Source organism: Manihot esculenta, chromosome 15, assembly GCF_001659605.2.
Source record: "Manihot esculenta cultivar AM560-2 chromosome 15, M.esculenta_v8, whole genome shotgun sequence".
In the NCBI taxonomy this organism is placed as follows: domain Eukaryota; kingdom Viridiplantae; phylum Streptophyta; class Magnoliopsida; order Malpighiales; family Euphorbiaceae; genus Manihot; species Manihot esculenta.
Genome location: NC_035175.2, coordinates 11,132,166 through 11,157,938, shown reverse-complemented (window position 1 = coordinate 11,157,938; position 25,773 = coordinate 11,132,166). Strand labels below are relative to the sequence as shown.

The following is a 25,773-nucleotide window of genomic DNA, read 5'->3' as shown; positions in this document are numbered from 1 at the left end:
TCATAAGACTTGCCTTATCGATATTAATCTTTGACCGACACCTTCATCTTTTAAGGATTGGTATACCTGCCTCGTGGCTGTCTGGCACGGATGACTTGATTAATGAGACTAACGTCCTGATTATGGTTTGGCGAAACCCGCCTTATAACCTGACCCGGCGGAACCCACCTTGTGGCCTTGTTTAGTGGGAGCAACGCCTGGATGGTCTGGCAGAACTCACTTTGTGATCTTGTTCAGTGGGACCAATAACCGGATTGGCTGGCAGAATCCGCCTTGTGGTCTTGTTTAATGGGACCAATGTCCGGATAGTCTGGTGGAACCTGTCTTGTGACCTGACCTGAAGGAACCCACCTTGTAGCTCTTTTTAGTGGGACCAACGTTCAAATAGTCTAGCGGAACTCATCTTGTGACCTAGCCTGGCGAAACCCACCTTGTGTCCTCTTCTTGTCTTTTTGAGGAAAGCAATCCCATCGTTCCTTGTCACTGAAGAACACAACATGTGAATAAATATATCGTTAACTTGTTATTGATAAAACTTTCTTAGATTACAAATATTTCAGGAATGAAAAATGATTCAACCATCTAATTTGGCCAGCGTATATAACCCAAGGCGAATAACCTTCGAGATCCTAAACAGTCCTTTCTAGTTCTAACCCAACTTACCAGATCCGACACTATCACCTATTATATTTATTCTTTTAAGGATTAGATACTCCATATTAAAATCATGTGGTCTGACTTTACTGTTGAACGTTTTGGACATTAAGAAAAAAGGGAGTTTCTCCTACAACTGTCCTGGGGGTGGTCCTATATACCCATAATATATGGGGTAACTCTTTGGGTCAGTTGTCCTTGGCTTGGTCGAGCTTTTTCTTTAACCATTGTAGGATAGTCCTGTTTGTTACCTCAGTCATACCATTGGTCTGAGGGTGATAGGCTGAGCTGAACCTTAAATCAATTTTCTATTTCTTACAAAAGTCTTTAAACCTGAAGCTTGTAAAATGAGTTTCATTATTGGTTATCACTATCCTTGTTATTTCGAATTGACTGAATATATTTTTATTGACGAAGAAAATCACTTGTTGGGTGGTGATGGACTGCACTGTCTTAGCCTTGGCTTACTTTGCTGAAATGATCTACTGCCACAATTACAAACTTTCTTGATCTGGATGCCTTAGGGAACAGGCCAATAATATCTATCCCCCACTAAAATAAAGGCTAGAGACTTCTAATGGCTGCTTGCATTTCTTTCGGGGTCCTCGGGATGTTTGTATGTACTTGATACCTTTAACACCTATGGACAAGTTGCTTCACATCCTACATTATCATCGGCAAGTAATATCATTGTTTGAATGCTTTCTGAGCGATTGTTCAAGCTCCTTCATAACTCCCGCAATCAACTTCATGGATATCCCTTAGGATTTCTTCGCCTTCCTCCTCTATAACACACCGCAGCCATAGATGTATCGAGGATATCCTATACAACCAACCATCAATTAGTGTGTATTTAAAAGATTTTCTTATTACCTATTTGGTTGATAACTCATCAACTGGAAGATCGTCTTGTATCAAAAACTTGTATATTGACATCATTCATGATTTCCCCTCCTCAATGGGAAAAGACTCTACCACTTCTATTGTCGGTGTGTGCAATTCCTCAAACTGAAATGGTTGAGTCAAGTGTTGTTCACCCGCCTCTGCCATCTTGGCTAAAAGTTTCACTTCTTCATTATTGCCTCTAGCCACTAGGCAAGTTCGTAGCTATCCTGCCCATCTTTGATCCTTTCCATTAAGGATCAAACCTTTTCCTCATACTTAACAAGATTCGATTCTCAGACTTTGAATTGTCACTGGCACTGATTAACAACCAATTGTGAGTCACCAAAAATAATGAATTTTTGTATACCTAATTTCTTGATGATTTTTAGGGTCATTATTACAATCTCGTATTTAGTTATATTGTTGGTCGCATTGAAGGCGAGCTTTGCCACATACCGAAACTTTATACCAGTTTGAGACTGCAACAAGATCCCTATTCCAGAATCCTTGGCCTTGTAAGCTCCATCTGCCCAAACTTTTTACTCCTTTATAGTTGATTCAAGGGACTCCGAAGGTTCTATCGGTGGAGTCATTTCTGCAACAAAATTGATTAGCACCTGGACTTTCATTGCCTTCTTTGGAACATACTTGATGTCATAGGCCGACAATATTACTGCCCAGGTGGATAACCATCCTGACAGCTCCAACCTATGCCAGAGGATAATCTGTTCTGACTTTTATGGCGTGTGACATGAAGTATGGTCATAGCTTTGTAGCTGATATTAGAACAGCGAACGACAACTTTTTAAAAGGAGGATAATTCAGCTCTGCCCCCTTTAAAACTTGGCTGGCATAATATACTAGGCTTTGCTCCCTATTATTTTTGTAATACCCGGCTAGAATCCGGCATCGGAATTCCTGTCGTCCGATGGAATCCAGGATGTCGGAATTCTCTAGAAGGGTAAGATTGATGTTTTTCTAAAGTAATGTAGTATGTTTTACTGGTTTTAAGCTAAAATGAAAAGAGTTTTTGCAAGAAAAGAACCAAGGCAGAAAAGCCAGGTTCGGCCGCCGAAGGTGACATTCGGCCGCCGAACTTGCATGGCTTTCGGTTTCACGATAGGCCGCCGAAGGTGGTCTAGCCAGCCACCTATAAAAGGCCCTCAGTCGGTTGAAAGGATAAGTATTGCCGTTTTCTTTCACTTTCTGAGGTGAGACCCTGACCTTCTTATGTTTTCTTCCTGTTTTCATCAAATCATGCAAAGGTTTGATTGATTTTTATGTTCTTTTGAAGGTTTTGAGCTAAAAATACAAAGTTGTGAAGTGTAGAGAGTTTGAAGGAGAGTTGCTCCAAAACTCCACGTTAGGATCGTTCATCTTCTTGGTTTCAAGAGGTAAGTGAAGATCCTGAGCTTGTCTTCATGATTTATGGAAGATTTTTAAGGTTTTGGGGGAGAGTTGCATGATTAGGGTAAAAGAGAGTTTTTTGATGTTTTTGTGAGAAAAGCTTGTATATGTGTTATGTGTTTTGTGTTGTTGGGGTTTTAAGGTAGTTTCTGACCCCTTTGAGCATATACTTGGGTGTATGCATGTTGAGGAGTTGAGGTGTTGGAGTTGGAGGAAGATTGGTGCGTTTTGGCGTGAGGCAGAGCAAGGTTCTGCCTTGCTGATGAACCCAGCTTCGGCCGCCGAAGGTGCTGAGGAGGTGGCTTCGGTTACCTAAGCTTGCCCCCGAGCCTTTGGACTTTCGGCTCTGGAGGGGAGTTTCGGCCGCCGAAGATGCCCCCGAAGGTTAGAGACTTTCATCTCTGGAGTGCCTTTCAGCCCCCGAAACTTGCCCCCGAAAGGGTTCGGCTGCCGAAAGTTGAGATTCGGCCGCCGAAGGTGCATGAGTTTCGGCTCTGGAGAGGACTTTCGGCCGCCAAACCTGCCGTCGAAAGTGTCCTGTCCAGCCTTCCTTTGCATGCTTTACATGAATGTTTGAGTGAGTTTAAGGGGATTCTTGGGGAGTTTACTAGAGTTGTTCATAAGCCAGTTTGGTCCCTCATATGAGTTTATCTGTGCCTACACAGACCAGAGGAACCAGAGAGAGCAGCAGTGAGTACTGCTCCAACGTTTTCAGAGCCTGCAGAGTCAGTTCAGATAGCTAGAGGTGAGTGGAACTAACCTTAATACTCGTTTTAATTGAGACATTGAATGCTTTTAGCATATTTCATGCACCATGATTATGCAATAGGGTGATTGCATTAGAATTCACAAAGATGTTGCATTGCATACTTATTTGTTAATGTGGGTGAATGCTGAATGATCCAATAGTTCCAGATAGGAAGTCCAGGACCCCATTCTACGGCCTGGCAAGTATAGTAAAGTCCAGGACCCCATTCTACGGCCTGGCAGGTATAGTAAAGACCAGGTGCCCAGTCTACGCCCTGGCAAATGGTAAGTACAGGTGTTATATACACGTATACATATACAGTACAGAAAGACCAGGACCCCAGTCTACGGCCTGGCGCGGAACAGTTACTGGGACTATGTGGTGACAGGTTTACCCTTGATGTGACTTGTCTGTGATATGATGCATTCCATAAGATCATGTGTTAATGACTTATTTTACTATTCTACTCACTGGGCTATAGAGCTCATCCCACTCCCTTAACCCCAGTCCTGCAGGTTCAATGTACAGTGTACAGAGGAAGTCCAGCAGAGGACAGGAAGAGAGAAGAGCTTTGTAATAGAATATTGTGGACATGTAACAGTAAAGAGATGTAACAGTTATGTATAAAGTTAGAATTGTGCTTGACTTAGTTCTTTTTGTGTTGTAAATCTTTTGTGTACATGGTCTGTTTGTATAACTATTTTACAGAGTATGTGAAAAACCAGGCTTAACAGGTATCACGTAACTCATCTAGAGCAAGCTCTAGTCAGGGGTACAGAGTACAGAGATAGTGCATGCACAGGTTAAGCCTTGGTCCAGAGAAAAGTTTTTATTTTCATAGGAAATGTATGATCATGTATGAGATTTACAGGTACCCAGAGAGTATAGCAGGCTTACTACGGGTTCTGGCGGCCTTAAGCCGACCTGAATCCTAGCGCCGGTGGCGGTCCGATTTTCGGGTCATTACAATGTTTATGAATAAGTATCGAGTAAACTGTTTCCTGTATCATAGATAAGTATAGAAATAAAGCTTCACTTTTGACAAGTGGACTTAGCAACGGAGGAGATGATAAAAAGATTTTTAGATTTTCAAATGTCTCTGCACATTCTTCCCCCCACTCAAACTTACCTTTACCTTTTAAGGCTTTAAAGAACGGAAAATATCTTCTAGCCGAGCATGATATGAAACAACCCAGGGCAGTGACTTGCCCATTCAATCTTTGCACTTTATTAATGGTTTTGAGTGCTTCCATGCTTTGGATAGCGCTGATTTTCTCAAGATTCGCCTCTATGCCTCTTTCTAAGATGATATCCCTAGAAACTTCCCAACCTTTACCCTGAAGGTACACTTTTGAGAGTTCAACTTCATACTCGCCTTGTCCAGGACGTTAAAGACTTTTCGGATGTCTTCTGGATGGTCTTTTAATGATTGGTTCTTTACCACCATGACGTCTACATACACTTTGACAATTGATTCCACCATGTCCTTAAAGATTCTTGACACCAACCTTTGTTACGTTGCTCCCGTATTTTTTAAACTAAAAGGCATTACCTTATAGCAATAAACTCTTTCGTCTGTTATGAACGCAGTCTTCTTTGTGTCCTCTGTATCAATCATGATTTGATGGTATCTTGAAATGGCATCAAGGAAAGAAACTACTGTGTGACCCGAGGTTGAGTTTACTAATTTGTTGATGGACGGTAACAGATAATGATCTTTCGGACATACTTTATTTAGGTCAGTGAAATTCACACACATTCTTCACTTTTCGTTAGCTTTCTTTACCAGGACCGCATTGGTCAGCCATGTGGGATATTGGACTTCCTTTATCAATCCTGCACTAAAAACTTATCAGCCTCTTCCTTGATCACCTGCTACCTCTCTAGTGTAAACTTTATTTTCTTTTGTTGGACTGATTTAACGGTTTTGTCAATAGATAGCTTATGGGTGATGAGAGCTGGATCCACGTCTGTTACATCTTTTAGAGATAAAGCGAAAGTGGTTACTCAACTCTTTAGCAATTCTATTAAACAAGTCTTTATTTTGCCGATTAATGCAGTGCCAAACCGTACCTTTTGCTCCTTACCTATCCGAACCCCCTCTACCAGGCCTGCCAATTCTAGCTTTATATGAGATTCTGGCTTCTCTACCAAGTCGATGGGCATGGTTGCTTTTCAAGGTTTTTTGTTGGGTGTCTATAATCTTCTTTTGCCAACCTCGAATTGCTTCGGACCACTGCTATTCCCCATGGAGCTGGAAGCTTAAGACACATAACATCCACATTAATAACGATATTATTGCAGTTTAGGACTAGACAACCGAGTATCACATTGAATGCAAATGAGATATCTACCACTGCAAATTCTATGTACAACTCTGACCTATACTTTTCATCACCCAGTACAAAGGGAAGGTTGATGGTACCCAATACTGCCACGGTCTTATCTCTTAATCCTACTAAATGATAGAAAACTCTGAAACTACCTGTATCTACCAATACATGCCTTACCTCGTATCAGTTCAGGAGGATCTTAACAACTAGCGGGTCTTTTTGAAAGAATCCAATCGCTTTGTCAATAGGACCGAACCTTATCTATTGCTTGGTCCATAGTTCTCGATCCACAGGTAGGATATCTTCTGCTATATGTTTATTTTTTCTTTTGTCCTTATCAGGTCCTTCCGTAATGACATGTACAATTTTGGCAATTTCAAGAGATAAAGGCAAAAGTTTCTTTTTTAGAGAGAAAATGAATGAGAAGCCAGTTTTAATCCAAATGAACAGAGAGAATTTAATGAATTTTTTCGGTAAGGAAACCAAATGATGTTGTAGAGATTAGATTAATTATATGGCCAAAATTGAGCTATATTGTGATTTGGCTAGACCTATAAAAAAGAGAAGGTGAGGTAGTGGTGGGTGCCTACAGCAGTCACTCCGATGCTCAAGTCAGTATAATGAAGAATAGAGAGAATGCAATGAATTGCACTTGAGTAGTATTCCAAAATAGTATATCTTTATCTCTATGATTCTTTCACTTTTATACGGTAATAAGATAGAGATAAATATGACATTTTTTGATAAATCGGCAGTAATACGGCTAATTGCTTGATAAGAGATATTGTCAACTAATGGATGGAAAATCCCACAATTACAAGCATAATGACAATACGTTGGACTATCCCTACTTAATGGTAACTTTATATTAAGACTCGCGCTGTCGAGAAAATGACGAGTTTTTGATGATAAACCGGGTGTTTAAGATACTTGAGTTTTCGTTTTCTCGGGCCGTACTGCGTTTTTCATTTATTAGATTCTTACCATGTGACTCTATTTTGTGGAAATAACTTGTAACTTACTTTAAGCGATTGTTATATAATGTCAAAATTATTTATTTTATAAAAAATATTTTTTAATAATATTTATTACAATATTTTATAACGTATGTAGTATTTAAATAATTAGTGGAGATAAATATTTTTTTGATCGAAGGGTAAATTAAATTATTTAAAAAAGTGATTTTTTTTATAAGAAAAAGTGATGTTTTTTATTATTTGAGAAGTGTATTGAAACTATTATAAATGAATTTATTAGTATTTTTATGTTTTCAATTAAAACTAAGTAATAAAAAATAAATTTTTAGCTTTTATTTATTTTACGGAAAATGTTTTTAAAAAAATATTTTTTTATATCTTTAAATATTTATGGAACTTAGAAAATTAGTAAAAAAAATAATCCAAATTAAAAGAAAAGGTATCTTTTATTTATTAAATTGCAATGAAATAATAGAAAATAATTTTTTTTAAAAAATCTTTTTTTATAAAAATTATTTTTACAAAAATACATGTAACATAAAATACATTTCATATACAAGTCATGTATGTTTCAATAAATTGAGCAAATTTGATGTATTTAATATTTGGTAAATTGCCAAAGTAAAAAATCTAATTTATACCATCTATGATTCATTTCAAAGCGCTCTTTTTGTAAAGGTGTTTTTTTTATCCTACTTTATTTACTCTTCTAAAAAATAAAAGAAGCATCATTTCTTTATTCCAATTTTACCATTCTAATTTTATTCATAAATACATTTATATTTCATTTAATAATTAATATTTATTTTTTAAAATTTAAAAATATAATAAAAATATGCGAAATATATATAGTAACATGGTACTTAGTAATTGTTTGTATTTTTTTAAATAATTATACAAAAACTTTGCAAGCTACTTAAATGGGACATAGGACGTAAAAGGCTAGATTTTTTTTTTAAAAAAAAAGAACAATGCAAGTAAATTATATTTAACAAGATGAAAAGGTAATATATAAGAGGCTTAAAAGAGCTTCAACTCAATAAATCAACTAAAAAATCCAACCATTTTAAACTAAATTCATAAGACAAACTCAACCACAACTCACAATCAAATCAACTTAAAATTCAATCCAAACCCAAAAATCAACACAATCAAATCAATTCATGAGAATCCTAATCACTATCGGTCTAAAAAATCAGTCACTGCGGCCAACAAACTCAAAACAGTGCTAATCCAGACTATCCCATAACCATCGACAATGATCAACAAAGCACAAATATACCAACACAATAACGATTACGAGGGACAGCAGATATTGCATCAGCAGACATGCATGCAGCAACAATTATAGAAATTATTAGGAGCAACAAATAGAGGTAATTCGATCAAAAATCACAATACATAAAGAAAGAGATTTTGCAAAACTCAATCAATCATCGGCCAAAAAGAGCAAAAACTATTAAAAGTATCGATGTAGTTTTAAAAATACCGATATCAATATTAAAGGAGTTACCCATCGGTGCATGTAGAGTCGCCGACCCTCACCAAATTTCAAAATAAACATTTCTTTCATTGAAATCAATAGAAACAGAAGAATCTAAAGAATAAAAATTAAAAAAATAAAATAAATTATCAAAATATTCGACACCGTCCTACTGTGGCGAGAGAAGGAAATCACATCTTGCTAAAAAAAATAAAGTGCAAACAAAACTAAAAAGAAAACAAAGAATAATATTTTTTGTAGTTATAATAAAATATTTATTTTTATTTTTTTCTATCTTAAATTATAAGTTATTATTTATTAATTTATTAATATCCATATAAGAATAATATAATAATGTTAACATAATTATTTAATTTTTAAATAATATATTAAAATCATTAAATTTATTTCTGTAATCATGTTATTTATATTTATAATTTACGTAAAAATAGGATCCTCAGTCTAATTGGTTGGTGGTCAAAGGCACGTGAACGCCGGCCCCTCTTGGGAACTTATAAAAGCTCTGACGTTGGCCATCTCTCAATGTTCACGTGGGAAATGTTATAAATGAAAATTTTATTCTCAAAAAAATAATAAATAAAAGAAAATTTATCTATATCTGCACAAAACCACAGCCACCAAATGCAAACTTGTATATTTAATTATATTTAAAATCAAAATTAAAAACAAAAACTAATAATTTTAATTTTTTAATAAATTAATATATTTTAAAAGTACAAAATTTTCATAAAAATATTAGAATAAATTATAAATACATTGTTGCCAACCACTCGGATGTATATTCAAAGCTAAAAGAGGCACTTTTTTAAAGGATTATATGATTTGAAAGCATATAATTATAAGTTTATTGTAAAAATATAAAAAACAAATCTTAAATAATAACAAATTACTTAACACAATAAATATTAAATAAAGTAATGATATAAATTATATTTTTAAAATTAAGAGTGATTTATTATTTAATTTTTAAATATTATTATTATTAATAAATTAATTTTTATATTTTTTAAAATTTATTAAAATATTTATTTTTTTTCATCAACAAAATAATTATTTTATCATTTTTATATGACAAATAAATAAATAATAAAAAAAATAATTTTTAAAATCTAATTTTACTTTTAAATAAGGCTATTTATTTAGTTTATAAATATTACTATTATTAAATATTTTCAGAAATTTATTAAAATTTTCTTATTTTTCTTCAATTCTATTAAAATATTTATATTTTTTCATTTTATTAATGAAATAGTTTTTCATCCTCTTTTAAAAAATAATAATAATAAAAAAAATAAAAAAAATGTCTAAAAAAACAAAATAATTTAATTTTTATTATATTTTTAACTATATAAATAAATGAAAAAGACTATTTTATTAATAAAAAAATATAAATATATTTTAATAAATTTTTTAAAATTATAAAGAGTGATTTCTTAATAATAATAATACTTAAAAATTAGATAAGGAATCTTTCTAAAATTAATGAATTATTATTTAATTATTTTTAAGGTTATGTTTGGTTTTATAAAGCAATTGACAAATTTGATTATTTTATTATTTATTGACTAATAATAAAAATTGTAAATTGGTATAAAGACATTTTAATTGACGACAATAAAAATAATAAAAATAATTTAATTTTTAAATAATAACAATGTACTAATAAATTGATATTAAAAAAGGAGATTTTCCAATTTAAGAATTTCTGTCTGGCCATGGCTGCTTTAGGAAGTGTATGGAGGTTCACGCTCCATGGCCTTAATTCTTCAATTGCAAATTCTTCTCAAAAAAAAAAAAAAAAAAAAAAAAAAAAGAAGAAGCAAATCTTCCTTGAATGTCTATAAATAGAGACAAATCCGTTTCTCTTTTAGCTGGGAATCTAAACGCTTCTCTCTCAGTCACTCTGCAATCCTCCCTGTCTTGACATCGATTATGGCTGCAAGTCTGCTTTCACAGTCGTCTCTCTTTCAACCCAAATCCTCTATTCCTCTCAAAACGCGTCAAAACCCTCGCCTGCCTCCCCCATCTACTGTCTCGCTTCCGCCCAGTAATTTTTCCTCCTTTTCTTTTGCTGCTTTCTTTTTGTTTGTTTGGTGTGCTTGCTTGTTTATGACTCTGTCTCTCTTTCTGTTTATTGTTTTCAAGGATTGAACTCTGTGGAGAAGAGGGAATATGGGTTTGTTGCGAAGTGTTCAATGGCTGTCACTGGATCAAATTCGTTGGCTGCGGCTTCAGTTAGTAGGGAGATGAAAAATCCCATAATTGTCATTGACAACTATGATAGCTTTACTTATAATCTTTGCCAGGTATCCCCTTTCTTGTCGGATTATGCTCTGCCCATGTGAAGTCGAATTGATTTCTAGGTTCTTGCTTGTTTTCATGTTATATGATAGTGGATTCAATTCTACCGCCTGTTTGGAAAATTTGCTAAATTCATGAAATGAATAAATACTCAAAGCTTTAATCAAAATTAAAGCATACAACTAAATAATAAACATAAATATATCAAATAAAGACCAAAATAATCAATCTAAAATCAAAATAACCATGTAGATTGTAAAGAATTAACTATTTAATTTTTGAAAATTAAATAATTAAAGTAAGAATCTAAGCATATAATATAAAACTAGGTCTCAAACTTACTATTTAATTTATGAAAATTAGTCTCAAGAGTTTATTATGTATTTTTCTTAAGTTTATCTTGCCGAAACTTAAATATATACTTAGCAAATATTGTTAAAGCTTAAAACTTTCGGTGATATTATTTTATATTTTTTTTATGTTTTCACCCAAAAATAATTCAAAAAAATCTAAAAATAGGAGAAAGAGAAAAAAAAAAATTTGACTCACACTTTCCTCTCATTCACTTCAAAATCATCAAGATGACATATGTTATTGAGCTCAAAAAATTGTAGAGAAATTAAGGATTTCACTTGAGTTTATTGTTGAAAAAATTAAGAGAGTTGAGAGAAAATGGCCTACCTACCTAGAAAGAAAATGAAGAGGGAGTAAAAATGAATAAGTCAAGCTAGTTTTCTGGCCCAATAAAAGGTCCTCTTTGCTGCCTTTGATATGAAGAATATTCAGAAATATCAAAGATTATAAGCTGGAAAAATACTGGCTGTTACACCTTTAAATAACAGTCAGTAATGGCTGTTACCTTTATATAACATTGGTAACGACCTTTATAGCTGCAAATTTAAAAATCGCTCTAAATAACGGGGTAACAGTAAGGGTATTCCTAAAATAATGTAACAGCTGTTATTTAAAACCATGCTAGAGATAGATTCCTGTTTGGATAGGAGTTTAAGTCAAACTAGGACTATTTCAGTAGATTTTGTATGATAATAGCACTCAGATGTCTCCTCCAAATTTTTTTGCTTTAAGTGGATTTCTAACTATGCGCAAAAGAAATTTGTTTTAAATAAAATATTTGTGTGGATTGAGTTTCTAGTCATATTTACATGCACAAAAAGGATTTCTAATTTTTTAATTGTTTATGCCTTTACTGGATCTATGATCATATGAGTTGTGTACGTGAGGGGTTGTTATAAATCTACTGGAACAATTATACTTGAACTGAATTTATAACCATTGTGCATACATGATGCGATTTGTGTAATTCTTTTTTAATTATGCTTTGGTTTTTTCAAGTTTTGTGTAAATGCAATAATGAAATGTTTATTGAATCAAGAAAGAAGAAATATTTCCTGTTTCAGTTTTAGCTGTAGCAAAGTAAGCAAACACACAGTGGCTGCATACCTTGTCTTTTAACACTGTAAATTGTATTTGATTGCATTATCACCTAAATGATATTTCAACATTTATATGAAAATGAATTAACTGTTGTCCACCACTACAATCAGTCCACTCCTTCATGTGGAAGAGAATGTTACCAGTTGAACATGACTAACGCTACCATATGGAATGGTACGTTATGCCTTAATAACTTGGCTTTTGTTTTATAGTGGGAATATTACTGACTCTGATTTATGGCCCCAAACAGGCCACTTTTAAATTTTCAGAAAAAAGAGGAACAATATGAAAGTCTTAGCTTTGATGGAAGTTATGTTTTGTGGCATTTAGGACCTTCTGCACTCCTAACTGTTTAGCTTATAAATTCTTAACTATTTGGGACCCACATAACTTATTTTAAGGCATTTTTACTTAAAAGCTGTTTTCCTGATACCTTGTCATTGTGTAGTACATGGGGGAGTTAGGATGCCACTTTGAGGTTTATCGGAATGATGAGTTAACTGTGGAAGAGTTAAAAAGGTAAGAACTAGCGACATGCTATTCCTTACACCGTACATCCTAGCAGTTTAGATGGTGTATCCTTACACCGTTCATCCTAGCAGTTTAGATGGTGTATATATATATATATATGTATATATATATATTGTTGCTGCTAATATATATAATGTTTGCTTTGAATTTTTTATAGGAAAAATCCAAGAGGGGTGCTTATATCTCCGGGACCAGGTTAGTGTTTTGCCGGTGCCTTCTTATGTGGTACACTAAAATTTCAGCTGGACTGAAAGGAGGAAATGGAAAATGCAAATGATAAATTACATTTCCTTTTGTAGGCACACCGCAGGATTCTGGAATATCATTGCAAACTGTTTTGGAGCTTGGACCTCTAGTGCCTTTGTTTGGCGTGTGTATGGGACTGCAGTGTATTGGAGAGGCCTTTGGGGGTGAGTCTCTACGACATTATATAATCACTTACAAGCATCTTCATGTTTATTCACACATATGACTGTAGCAGAGGAATTTTAAATGCTATAAGCATTTTACTTTTAACTCTCAGTGACTGTTGGTTTTTGCTTTCTTCTTCATAATCCGTATCCCGTTGGCGGGTTTCAGGGAAGATTGTTCGCTCTCCTTATGGTGTCATGCATGGGAAAAGTTCTCCAGTATATTATGATGAGAAAGGGGAAGATGGCCTGTTTTCTGGGTTAAACAGGTATGATTTCATTAAGAAAATCCTTCCTGATGCTCTTTCATTAAGACATTCTTCCATATGCTCTTTCAGTATTACATTCTTCTTTACTTACTGTAATTACATGCTTAATACTATCCTGCTCTTGGCTGTCATTGCCTAGTGCAAGATGCACTGCCCAATTGTTGTAACTCACGAGACAATTAGACACATGATACCTAGATGTAACATAACTAGATTGATTTGTCATAATTTTGACTAAATGACAGCCTATATGGAGGAGATTACATGAATTAGTGAATGAAAACAACTTCCATGCCGACATGAACCTTGATGCATATCTGCACACTTGTGACAGCCTATGTTGAGTTTTCTTGTTTTCCTTAAAAATTTGATCGTCTGAATTCTGTTGTTTATTAGAACAAATCATGTGGACTTTTTATTTGATTAATCATGTAAAGAAATGATCACTATGTATGAAGTTTATATTTTTTGTGGACAGAATATTCTTTTTACCATTCTTTTTTTCTTCATATTTGTTTAGAAATTATCCTTCTTTCAAATTTTTTTTCACTATGTTTCATTTACAGAGAAGAGCATCATATTAAAAAGGTAGGCTAGAGATAGTCATAAAGAGCTTATTTCATTTGGATGCTTCTGTTTTTGACAGCAAATCCCTTGGATGTTTTTATTTGACTAAATATGTAGTTCTATGACCACAGTTTGATAGGGTTATATTTGTTTTAGGAGGAATTTATCTCTCATTATTGTTTGGAATCTATCCTTCTCACAAACCATTTTTCACTCTCAGAATCAGCTCATATACTATTTTGGGAATAAGTCATATACATCTTTTTTAATTGTGTTTCTATGATCATTATGGTTTTAAAAACTTATATATTAAATCATATGAGATTAATATTTCAACAATTTCTTTTCCCTGGTTAAGTGCTTGAATTTTTCAAGTGAATATAAGAAACAATTTCTTTGATAATGTTATAATTTTGACATTATTTAGATTATGATGTATATAGGAACTTCTTTAAATATTGGAATCTTCTTTTCTATATATAATTTTTTCTCTTGAGAATTCACATTGTATTTTCTTGAAAGGTGAAGAACATTTGTTAGGTTAAATCCATTTCTAATTTTCTTTATTGTTGGTTGACATTGGTTTATGGGAGTCTATTAGCTTTGCTAAAATAGTTTGCTCCACCAGGACTTCCTTTTGAGTAGCTTTTCATTGTAGTAATTTTTCAGAGGAGTCTTAACAACTTAGCGCCCGGGATTAAGACTATGTTAGTATTTTCCATAACTAGCCTTCAGAGTACCTTAATATGTCAGTATATGATGATAAATTGTTGGTAATTCTCTCGCATTTTACTTTTTCCAGCCCTTTCATTGTTGGGAGATATCATAGCCTAGTGATTGAAAAAGAGAGTTTCCCTACTGAAGAGCTTGAGATTACAGCATGGACAGAGGATGGACTAATAATGGCTGCTCGTCACAAAAAGTATAAGCATCTGCAGGTGACATTCATAATCCCCTTATTTGGAATCAAAGATTTTATAAGAATTCAATTCAATCTATTCTTTTTCTATCAAATTTCTTATTTGGAATGGAAATTTTTGTTTCTTTTTAAACTTACAAAAATTTTATTAAAAAAAAAAGTCATGCATTATTTGTGAAATGAATCGTACCAAATGGAGGGAATAATTTCAGTTATAAATACATTAAATTACTTTATCACTCTTAAATATGTACTATATGACATAAAAATGTATTATTTGCATAAAATTGTTTCCAAAACCGTAACCTGAACTAGAACCAGAATCATGCTAGAGCCAAGCACTGAACCGAATGAGAATAGTAAAACACTGAAACGGAACATTTCAATTGTTTTTGGTTCCTAGGTAGAACCAGAATCAAACTGGAGTTGAGAATCAAAATGAACTGAAACAGCAAGAAACTAAATCAACATTTAGTTGAATTCTGGTTCCTAGGTAAATTCTGAACTGGACTAGAACTGCAGACCCTTACCATACAGAAAGCAATGTGATAGTACATAGGCTTATGCAAGTGTTCCTTCATGCTAATTACTTGACAGATTTGAGTAGGGAAGATATGGCGTTGGTGGGTTTTTGTTTATATACATTTTACCGTTGAGTTACTGTAGGTATAATCAAATTCACCTGCATAAGCTCAAATTGGAATTGTTTTGCAAAACTGCAGGGAGTACAGTTCCATCCAGAAAGTATTATAACGACGGAAGGCAAGAAGATTGTCTACAATTTCATCAAAATGATAGAGAGAAAAGAAGCTGAATCTCAAAACTAGTGAACAAATCCTGTTATGCTTGAATGGAAAATGTAATTTGGTCGTTGTGCTTCTCTTTAATGACCTAATTGGAACTTAAATTATCTACCCAATTGATAAATAGTTGATAGTTTTCTTTAGTAGTTTCAAATATTTTCTTTAATAACACATTTCTAGAAAGAAAGGCCTTCTCATCAGATATTGTTTGTTAGTAATCCTTGTTTATCTGCCAATTTTTGCATAAATTATTTTGATTAACAGCTTGCCTTGGTATTGCTTTTTTCATTCTTTTTTTATTAGCAGCTTGCATGAGCTTGTTGAGATGCTTTCAACTTCTTTATTGGTGTGATAATCTAACCATAATCCAATAATTTGGATGCTGCACCCCACTTTATGAGATGCTTTTCTTCACTAAATTGATGCTTTGAGATTGATGACCCCATTAGCAACCACTAAGTATTCTTGCATTAGAAAATATAACAGAGAGCATACTGTTTTTAGGAACATTATGCTAATGATTCTTCCATTTTCAACTCTTATGAGTGTGAAGTGCTGCAAATTAAGTTCCATGGAGAAATGTTTTCAAAGGCTTAATCAGCAAAAGCATAGACCAAAGTTAGTCAGTCTGGTAGGCCCTTGATTTATTGCCTTTTTGATATCAGAATCTTAACCATGATCTTGTCATTATACCACAAATTTAGACTTTAAAACGTGCTATTAATAAAAATCATCATCAAGTAACTGCTTGTCACAAATTCTGTAATTTAAAACTTTTAACTGGACTTTCACACTAATTTACGTACTGATATGCATGATGTTATATATATTATTTATTATTTAAATATATTAATTTGATATTCTTTATCAATTGTAATATCATGAAATATTACTATTTAATTTTTATAATATAAAAAAATTTATTAATTAAATCACTTAATTTTTAAAAAATATATTAAAATGTTTTAATTTTTAAAAATTTATTAATTATTTTTTTAAAATTTTTCACCTATTACGAAAAATAAAAAATATATATATTTTTTAAAACAAAATTACTGTAATTGTATTAATAAAATTTTATCAAATAAAAAAGATATCTTTTCAAATAGAGATAATTATATCTTATAAATTATTTAGCCAAAATATGAGAAGTTAGAGTAGTATTACGACGAATCCATTTAAGAGAAATATCAGTTCTAGAATCTAACAAAGATTTACGATTATCATAAATCAAATCTCTGTATAAGATAATTTGGCAAAAATACTCCTCAAGTGCTTTTCTAAATTTCTGTATAAGATAATTTGATAAAAATATTCATTTTTTTTCATTTCTCGAATATAAATTATTAAAGTCTTCCGAATAAAGATACGAAAAAGAGTTTCTACGAGATAAAACTCAAATAAAATTCTAAGACTAATCTCATTGTTGCAATTCAGTTTGAATTTATTAATAAAAATAAAATACTAAAATATTTTAATTAAATTTTAATTAATAAAAAATTGATTAGTATATTTTTTTAAATATTAAAAATATTTTAATATATTTTTTAAAATTAAGAAATTAATTAGTAAAATTTTTCATATTATAGGGATTGAATTGTAAATTCTCCTTTTAAAAGAAAACTAAACGTTCGTTAAAGGAGCCACGTGGGTTACTGCAGTTGGTGATTAAACAATGCGTAAAAAATAAAAGAATCGGAAGCCACTCTTTATCAGAGCCAGGTTTCGATCCTGGGACCTGTGGGTTATGGGCCCACCACGCTTCCGCTGCGCCACTCTGATGTTGTTAACAATTATGCCAAAAATTAATTAAATTTAAGATCATTTTTGCAGCTCAGGTCTTTCATGGTGTCTCTATCCGTCCATTTGTCTATATTATTGAAAATACTTAGATCATGCCTGAGGTCAGGTTTGAACATAACCTACATTTAATTTTTGGAAAAAGACAAGAAAACTCTGGTGGTTGCACCTTAATGATCTGGTGTTAGTTTGTACATAGCATTATTATTCATGTAATGAAAATATCAATCAAACTTTATAGCTCAGCCAATCCTAGAACTACAAATCAGCTGGGTGTTAGGCCAAATGTGCTCTTATCATTGATGGGTAAGGTTTGGGTTGGAAAGAAGAAGGCTCATAAAGTTGCTCAAAGGAATTCTTGATGCTTCTTCTTCTCTTGGATTTATCCCAACTCCTAAATTTCAATCTAGCTTTTTCTTTCAACTTTCTTCCAAAATTTCACATTAAAACAAATTGGATGTTAGCTTTTGTCTAAATCAAAATTTGTTAGCACATAATTTATTAATTTCATGAAAATCATTGAAACTCTATTGTTGCTTTTGAAATTGTGAATTTTAGGTTTAAAGCTTTAAGATTTGACTTCTCACTCTAATCCCTTTTCCTTTTTTGTTGTTTTATGCTCGAATCATTTGCTCTAAATAAATAAAAAAAAATTATAATTTAAATATTTATGAAAATAAATTAAACTGAAATAGAAAAATAATTTAAATTCAATTAATTTAATTTAATTTCATCAGTTAAATTTTTTAATATTTTTTTTATTTTTTATATTTTATTTTTAATATTTTAAAATTTAATCAAAATATTTTAATATCGATTAAAATTTAATATATTTATATTATTAAAATGATATAATATTAATAAATAATCAATTCGGTTTAATTTAATTGATCAAATCAAATTAAAATTATTAATTTTTTAAAAAATTGACACTAAACAAAATCGATAAAAATATAAAAATAATCAAAATTTTTAATTAATTCGATTTAACAAATTATTTTAATTTTAACCAAATATTATTCTTTCCTAATATAAACAATATTCAATATATATTCACCTACATACTCTATATTTTTTTTAAAAAAAAAAAATAATTAATATTTCATTTACTTGGTAGAAAATATTTTAAAGATTTTTTTTTGTCTGCATATCGACATTTAAAGAATTTCAAAACTCAATTAATAAAAAATATTTTTATAATAAAAATAAAATATCAGAGTTATTTTCTAAATTTTAACAATTTTATTTATCTCAACATCTATGTGAATCTTGTTAATATCCTTTATTTTTAAACATTGTTACTAAACAACTTTTTTTACTACATATTTTTCATTCATCAATTTCTTTTTTTTTTTTAAATATAAATGAAACGTAAAGTTTAAGCTTTACATATAAAGTAAAATGTAGATACATATAAAGTAAAAAAATAATAATTAAACTAAATTTTTTAAATTTTAACAAAATTTATTTCAAGCTGAAGATCATGCAACTATTTTTTTATTGAAAATGCAACCCTACATAAATAATATTGATTTCAGTTAGACACTACTTTTCTCTTGTTCGGCAGCTGATGATGATGCCTCCTTTTGATTATTATTATTATTATTATATCATGCTTGTCGAGGAAGAAAATAGATTTAGAAAAGTATGGAAGGAAAGTTGCTTTCTTATCTGTAAAAGAAGTGACAATTGAAAAAAACAAAAAAGAAAAATTCTCTCATTATTCTCTCTAATTTGGGAGAAAATTAGACTTCCAAAACATAATCTGACTATGCTTAGATTCTTGCCAAACAATTACAAAACCATACACGGCTGGCTATTCATCGGTGAAAAACCAATATATATAAAAAAAAAAAAAAAATTATTTATTGAAACCACGATGGTGCCTCAAAAACACAGAAATAATCACCAAATTCAATTTCTCAAGCTCATCATGAGACAACATCAATTATAAAAGCATAAAAGAAACAACTGGAAAACTAAAGCTATGGAACTATACACATACCACCCTCAATAGAAATCTATGCTCTCTCTCTATTCACAAAAAATAACTGATACCCAACATTATGCAATGATGATGCAAGTGTTGCATCTTCTTTAAATGGAAATGGCCTCAGCATGGCTTGATCGGCTCCGGCGATGGCGTTTCCCATGGTGGCGCCGGCCTCCTCCAAATGTAACAGGATCGAATGTTTTTAGTCGTTCAGCTTCTTGGAGACTAATAACACATTCAGATGGAGGAACCTTGTATCGAGCTCGATCATAGCAGTAGGAATATGTCATATACTTTGTCCTAAAACTGTCCATTTTAATTCTTTGCAAGGGGGTGATATCAGTGGGGATTGCTTCAGAACTCTCTGCAATATCGCATTTCGATGTCGGTTCAACTGGATCAACAGCACATCCATGCAGCACAAAGTCACTGAATTCTGTAACATAAGGTGCATATTTGTAGTTTACTCTATATTTGCCTCCATTGGTAGCCCAATCAGACCCATCCCATATTGTTGCATACAGAGACATTGGCTTCGAAGGAAAATCACCCCCCATTGACACTGTTCTCTTCACCTCTCTAATGGGAACATTGTCCACATAAAATCTAGCAATCAAAATATACATATTAATCCAAATTCTTACGCTTGAGAAAAGATATTGTAATCAAAGCTCCAATCTTGGCCACTCTTTCTCAGTAACCAAAACAAAGCTTAGCCAACTCTTAGCTAAACCTTAAACAGGAAAACTGTTTTTGATAAAACAGGGGCATGTAATTATATACAAAAGAACAGAAAATTTTCTTTACTAATTTCCCAAAAAGAGAAACTTCGCATCTACCCTACAGCAGATGCATCAACATCAAAAGGCCTTCAAGCAGTAAATGCCATACTGTATATCAAGAACTCATTAGTGACAAACCTGGTTAGTACAGCCTCTAAATAGCTGTCTTTATGACAAATAATACAAAATCAAAGATGGTGAAGTAAGTTTTCACTCACATGATCTGGGAATTGGTCCAGAGAATGCTGTACTGATGGAAATCATCGGAGGGGTCAAACCAGAGGCTATACCTTTCTTCTCTGCCAATGCTTGTGCTACCATTACCATAAATATTTGTCTGTATTCTCCAATCTTTGCCTCTTATGTTGCCCAAGAACTCAAAGTCAATCTCATCATGGTTATTCTCGAATATATCACCATTTGACATCTAATAACAATCAAATATTGGAATTTTATCAGCGAAAATAAGCTTATGCATGAAAGAACGAGAAGAAATTAACAAAGATGAGATTGATTATCATCATGTTCTTCAGGGCAGGAGTTCAAAAGTAGCATTAAAAAGATAACTGGCAAAAGAAATCTATGGGCTTATGTTGGTTTTATCTGATAGCTAAAAATAAATGAATAATCTGACACAAGATCCTGAAGAAAGCTCATAACTAAAAAATAAAAATCAGGTGAAAATAAACAGCATGGAAAGAAATCTGCAAAACTGAAGTAAAATCCATCTGGGTTTGATTGGTAAACTCAGAAAAGAAAACTTAATAAGAGTGACAAATTAAAGATAAATCAAACTGGGCCTGATTGATTCAATCGGAGTATTAAACTTCCAAACATAACCATAAAACTATTGGATAAACAAGTTTATCAATCAGAATACTCACATAAAAAGCGACCACAACTCCAGCAGTATAATCAGGCGGCAACTTGATAGAAGCACTGAAGTAGCCATGTAAGTACAGGTCCTGAGAAACGAACCCAGACCCTGTTCAGAGTCGCAGAGAAATTTTCAATCAAAGCTAAAAACCAAAACTTAAATAACAACAATCAATACAACCCCAAAAAGAAAAAACAGAGGACCTGTCCTTTCATCTAGTGATAGATGGACTTTCTTGCCATCTTTATGAATCACCAGATTATCATCTCCAAAAAGCTGAGTGTATCCTTCATCAAATGGTATGATAGGCAAAGTTCTTCGAGACCCAGAAACAAGAACAGCAAACAGAGACAAAATAAGGAAAAAGCCAGAAGGCAGATTCGAGAACTCCATTTATGCGTTAATGGTGTGTTTTATTGTATCTTTTTCTTTGAGCCTCGACTGAAATATAAGGAGTCTCTGTATCTTATGCAAATGGTGAATATATAAGAAGGAGAGAAGCGTGAGGAGGAAGGAGAAGGATGAGGGCGTGGTTGAATATCTCTAAGCAACGGAGAGAGAAACAGAGAAGCCAAATGGCCAACGAGAAAAAGAAAGAGAACAGAGAGGTCATTTTATTGGAGGTTGTAATAATGTAGACAGGTTTTGTTTTCAATGTATTCCTACTGAATCGTTTCGCTAATTTCATCAAATTATCTTCGCGTTATTACAACCTTTTTTTTTATTTTAATAAAAAATATGAAAATTTTAGGTTAAATTGCATTTGTATGTATTCTATTAATTATTTTAAATTATTATTTAAAAAAAATCTAGGAATCAGCTATTTCATTAATTTTAAAATAGGTGAAAAAAAGTTAAAAAGATATTTTCTTTTCAACAAAATAATTTATATATATATTCAAAATTTGAAGCATTCAAAGAGGGATAAAGTGTCAAAAGAAAAAATATATATATACATAACGCAATAATGGTCATTTTATTTAAAGAAAAGGTTAAGAGGAGGGCAATAGTAAAGATGTCAAGCACAATACAAGAAAGATAAATTATTAAGGGGAAAAATAATAATTATTAATACCTTTGGGGTCCAAAAGAGATTATCCTTTAATAATTTTTCTCTAATGTAAAAAATAACAAATCCAATTAATTATTAAAATTAAAATAAAATTGGTCGGCCTGGTCAGGTAAAATAGTTTTCCCAAAATACCCTCTAAAAAACTTGAAATCTACTGATTTGTACATTAGGGGAAAGAAAGTGGTTCCCACTTTCCACTAGTGGCGTTCTCGTAAAAGGAGGCGGCCCAGAAGCTGGACAATTTAATGCGAGGAAAGTGAAAAACGCCCCTAATCAGTTCAACGAGAATCGCGTGGGCCAATGTCTATTTTTCGGCGCCTAGGTACTCGACAAGAGTACGCCACGTGGCAATATAACAGATTATTGTAACTTGATAAATATTCACGGTCCACAATCGACGCTCGAGCTTTGTTATCACTATGAGGGTACACCGTGCACCCTCCTCCACTACTGTGAGATATTTATTTTATTTTCGCGTCTAGTAAAAAATGAAAATAAATAATTAAAATTTTTTTCTTATATCGCTGCAGAGGGGACGCGACAATCCCGTTCTGTGCGTCTTCGTGTAAGTAAATCGCCAACTAGGCAACTAGCCGTTGGTCCATTGCTGGACCCCAATTGAACTCTTTTTCAGACAGGGAAATTAGGAACTCAGGTCTCCTCCCGCAATCAGAGTACGAGTCTGTGACTGTCAGTCTCAGGTCGAGAATTTAACGCCGTCAATCATGCGGTCAGTCCCGTTAAAGTTATACCAAAAAGCTCGATTTCATTTCGGTGGACTCACTCGCGTTCCCTTGCGAACCTCCGTCGACAACGGCGTTACCTTTTTCACTGCCTCGTGGCCCCATCTTTCACGCGCAGGTATAAAAAATTAAAAAGAATAATATATTTTCGGCCAAAAAAACTTGCCCCTTTTTTCCATTGGTATTGGTAAATGTGCACTGCATGGGAAAGTTTCAAAGAGGACCCAACGGCATTGTGTACAACGCTGCTTGGCGCACGTTAGATAGTAAAACTTAAGGTACACTAGTTTACGCATACAGTGAATGTGCATGGGATCTGATGTTAGATCCCTAGGTTCATTGAGGATGATGTTGATGCTGGATACCATGCACGTGAGCAACGAAATGAAAGCAACAAAATTGAATATCCCTAACAATTGAAACCAATGTCAGCCGTTGATATTGCCACCTGAGCAAGGCTTTCCAAAGTAGTATTTTCCATTATTAACTTATTAATTTTACCCAATTTAACCTGTATCAAACTTAAATTTTAAAAATAATTGAATGACAAAAATTAGCTAATTTACTAATAGTTATGTTAAATATTAATAAAGTTAATATTATATTTATTATATGGGCGCCTATTTTTCTTAATTTTTAAAAAGAAATCATAAAATCTTATGATTGTTGAAAACGTGGCATAAGGGGTAAGGTTGGTTATGCCGCGTCATATCCATGCCCAATGGGTAAGGTTTATCCACTTCACGTCATGTGCGAGCTGTTGCCACTCCCTAACCCCACCATCCAATTTTCATTATATCCATAATTTATAAACTAAATTAATTAACAGTAATATTGTGTAACTCTATTTATAATTTGTTAATTTAATGATAATTAAACAAATATATATAAGTGAAAAAATAGTTTCTAATAGTTATGGAAATTTTAAAAATAATAATATTAATACAAAAAAATAATTAAAAAATAAAAAATGTGCATGAAAGCGTTGGGAGACGCCAAGAAAACATAGAAGCCAGATATCAAGGGAGTCAAATCAACACTCGTGAGTCCAAGGCTATCAGTAAACATAGATAGACACTGCAACTTCCATTTGACTTGCTCTTTTCTTTTTTTTTTTTTTCTTAAAAATGACTTATTTTTTTAAATTACACTTCCTTTTTATGCAGATTACATTTCCTTATTGAAATTATAAACTATTATTAGAATAATTTGGAAATACTTTTATTTAATTTTTAAAATATAAATATGGAAATAATGTAAAAATAAGGTATTTATGTGGTAGGACCATTTCATATGATTTATTCCCGACATGTGAAATGCATAATTTAGGACAAATCTATTCCCGACATATGCACACATTTTTATTATTTAATTGGGAATTAATTTTTCAATCCGAAAGTATAGGATAAATCCTTATATATCATAATTATTGTCCCAAGTAGAGTAATTAAAAAAAAAAAAACTAATTACAGATCTTCTAAATTTTGTCATACACGAAAACCGTAGCATGGGAAAATGATGCAATGTGTTAAGTCTCCAAATAGGGATATATAGCGAAAAAAAGAATGTTCGTCTGCAACCACTACATGGTGCCATGATTTCCTATCCTAATCTCATAATTATAAATATTGTAATCATAATCATGGCTATGCAATGAAAACCTTTATAATGATGATGATAAATAATTAACTTTTTTTAATCAATATAGCGTTAAGAAAAAACACAAAAATAAAAAATGTAAATTCTGTGAATATTTTTTTTATATAGAAAATAAAAATAGGATAGTGTAAAACCAATCCCATATGGGCCGTTGTAGGTGTAGGGGGCCAACGCTCAGAAGTGAGCCGTGGGCTAAACTCTATCACCCTAATAAATGGATATGCCTTAGTGATGTAAATGGGTAAGGTATCCGCAAAATTTAAATTACCTAAATTTGAATTCGGTTTATATTAGTAATATTTGAATTCATTCCGAATTCGATTAAAAATTAATTTAATCTATCCAAATCCGTCCCAAATTCGATTATTATTATTCGAATAAAATTTGAACCCGTTTAATTTTATATATTTTAATTAATAATTTATATAAAAAATATTTTTCATTAATAATTTTTATTTAAAAAATTTAATATTTCTAAAATATATTTAAATTTAAATTTTTAAATAAAAATATATAAAAAAATTATAAATATTATTAAAAAATATATTTTTTATATTAAATTAATTATTTATATAAACGGATTTAGATAATGGATAACTGTATATAAAACCTGAATTCGATCCGAACTTGTAACGGGTATTATTTTTAAAATTCGAACCCATCCCAAACCCGATTATAACTATCTAAATCCATTCTATTAAGATTCGGTCGGATCGGATACCTAAAAATACCCGATCCGTTGCCATCCCTATTCACATGTCCACATTTTGATCCCCTGAGTTTTCAATAAATTTTTATAAAATTATATATAATTTAAAAAATTTTAATTAAAAAAATTATTTTTTATTTTAAATAAAATAATTATAAAAAAATTAATTGAATTAAAATTTTATTTTCATAGGGAGTATAAGATTTTTTTTTATTTCAAAATTAGAAACGATTTTTTTTATTTTTCTTATTTCTAAAAACAACTTTTTAAAAATTATTTGTATAAAAATAAGTAAAAAATATATAAATAGTTAACCATAAAAATAAATAATAAATTATTTTTACATTAAAAAAATATCTTTACAAAATATATTAT

At 31.9% G+C, this 25,773-nt stretch overlaps 2 protein-coding genes and 1 non-coding gene across 4 annotated transcripts; 1 reads left to right on the top strand and 2 right to left on the bottom strand.

Annotated features, from left to right (window-relative positions):
• The first annotated feature begins 10,276 nt into the window (after positions 1-10,276).
• LOC110602488 (anthranilate synthase beta subunit 1, chloroplastic) lies at positions 10,277-15,963 on the top strand. Its single transcript, XM_021740020.2, has 8 exons — positions 10,277-10,555; positions 10,654-10,814; positions 12,713-12,783; positions 12,953-12,990; positions 13,095-13,205; positions 13,375-13,474; positions 14,844-14,979; positions 15,683-15,963. Exons 1-8 carry the CDS (start codon positions 10,441-10,443, stop codon positions 15,785-15,787), a joined length of 837 nt encoding a protein of 278 aa, XP_021595712.1. The 5' UTR covers positions 10,277-10,440; the 3' UTR covers positions 15,788-15,963.
• Positions 15,964-17,473: 1,510 nt separating this feature from the next.
• TRNAM-CAU lies at positions 17,474-17,545 on the bottom strand. Its single transcript has one exon. It is a non-coding gene; the product is annotated as a tRNA-Met (tRNA).
• A 1,866-nt stretch (positions 17,546-19,411) lies between these two features.
• Positions 19,412-21,835, bottom strand: LOC110602257 (probable xyloglucan endotransglucosylase/hydrolase protein 27). Of its 2 annotated transcripts, none has more exons than XM_021739732.2 (4): positions 21,419-21,835; positions 21,223-21,303; positions 20,557-20,765; positions 19,412-20,162 (listed from the first exon to the last, which is right to left on the bottom strand). In XM_021739732.2, the coding sequence occupies exons 1-4, from the start codon at positions 21,428-21,430 to the stop codon at positions 19,661-19,663; spliced, it is 804 nt and encodes a 267-aa protein (XP_021595424.1). In that variant the 5' UTR covers positions 21,431-21,835; the 3' UTR covers positions 19,412-19,660. The 2 variants fall into 2 exon arrangements, with proteins under 2 accessions (XP_021595424.1, XP_021595423.1); XM_021739731.2 differs by having other exon boundaries at positions 21,223-21,323; positions 21,419-21,834.
• Positions 21,836-25,773: the final 3,938 nt, after the last annotated feature.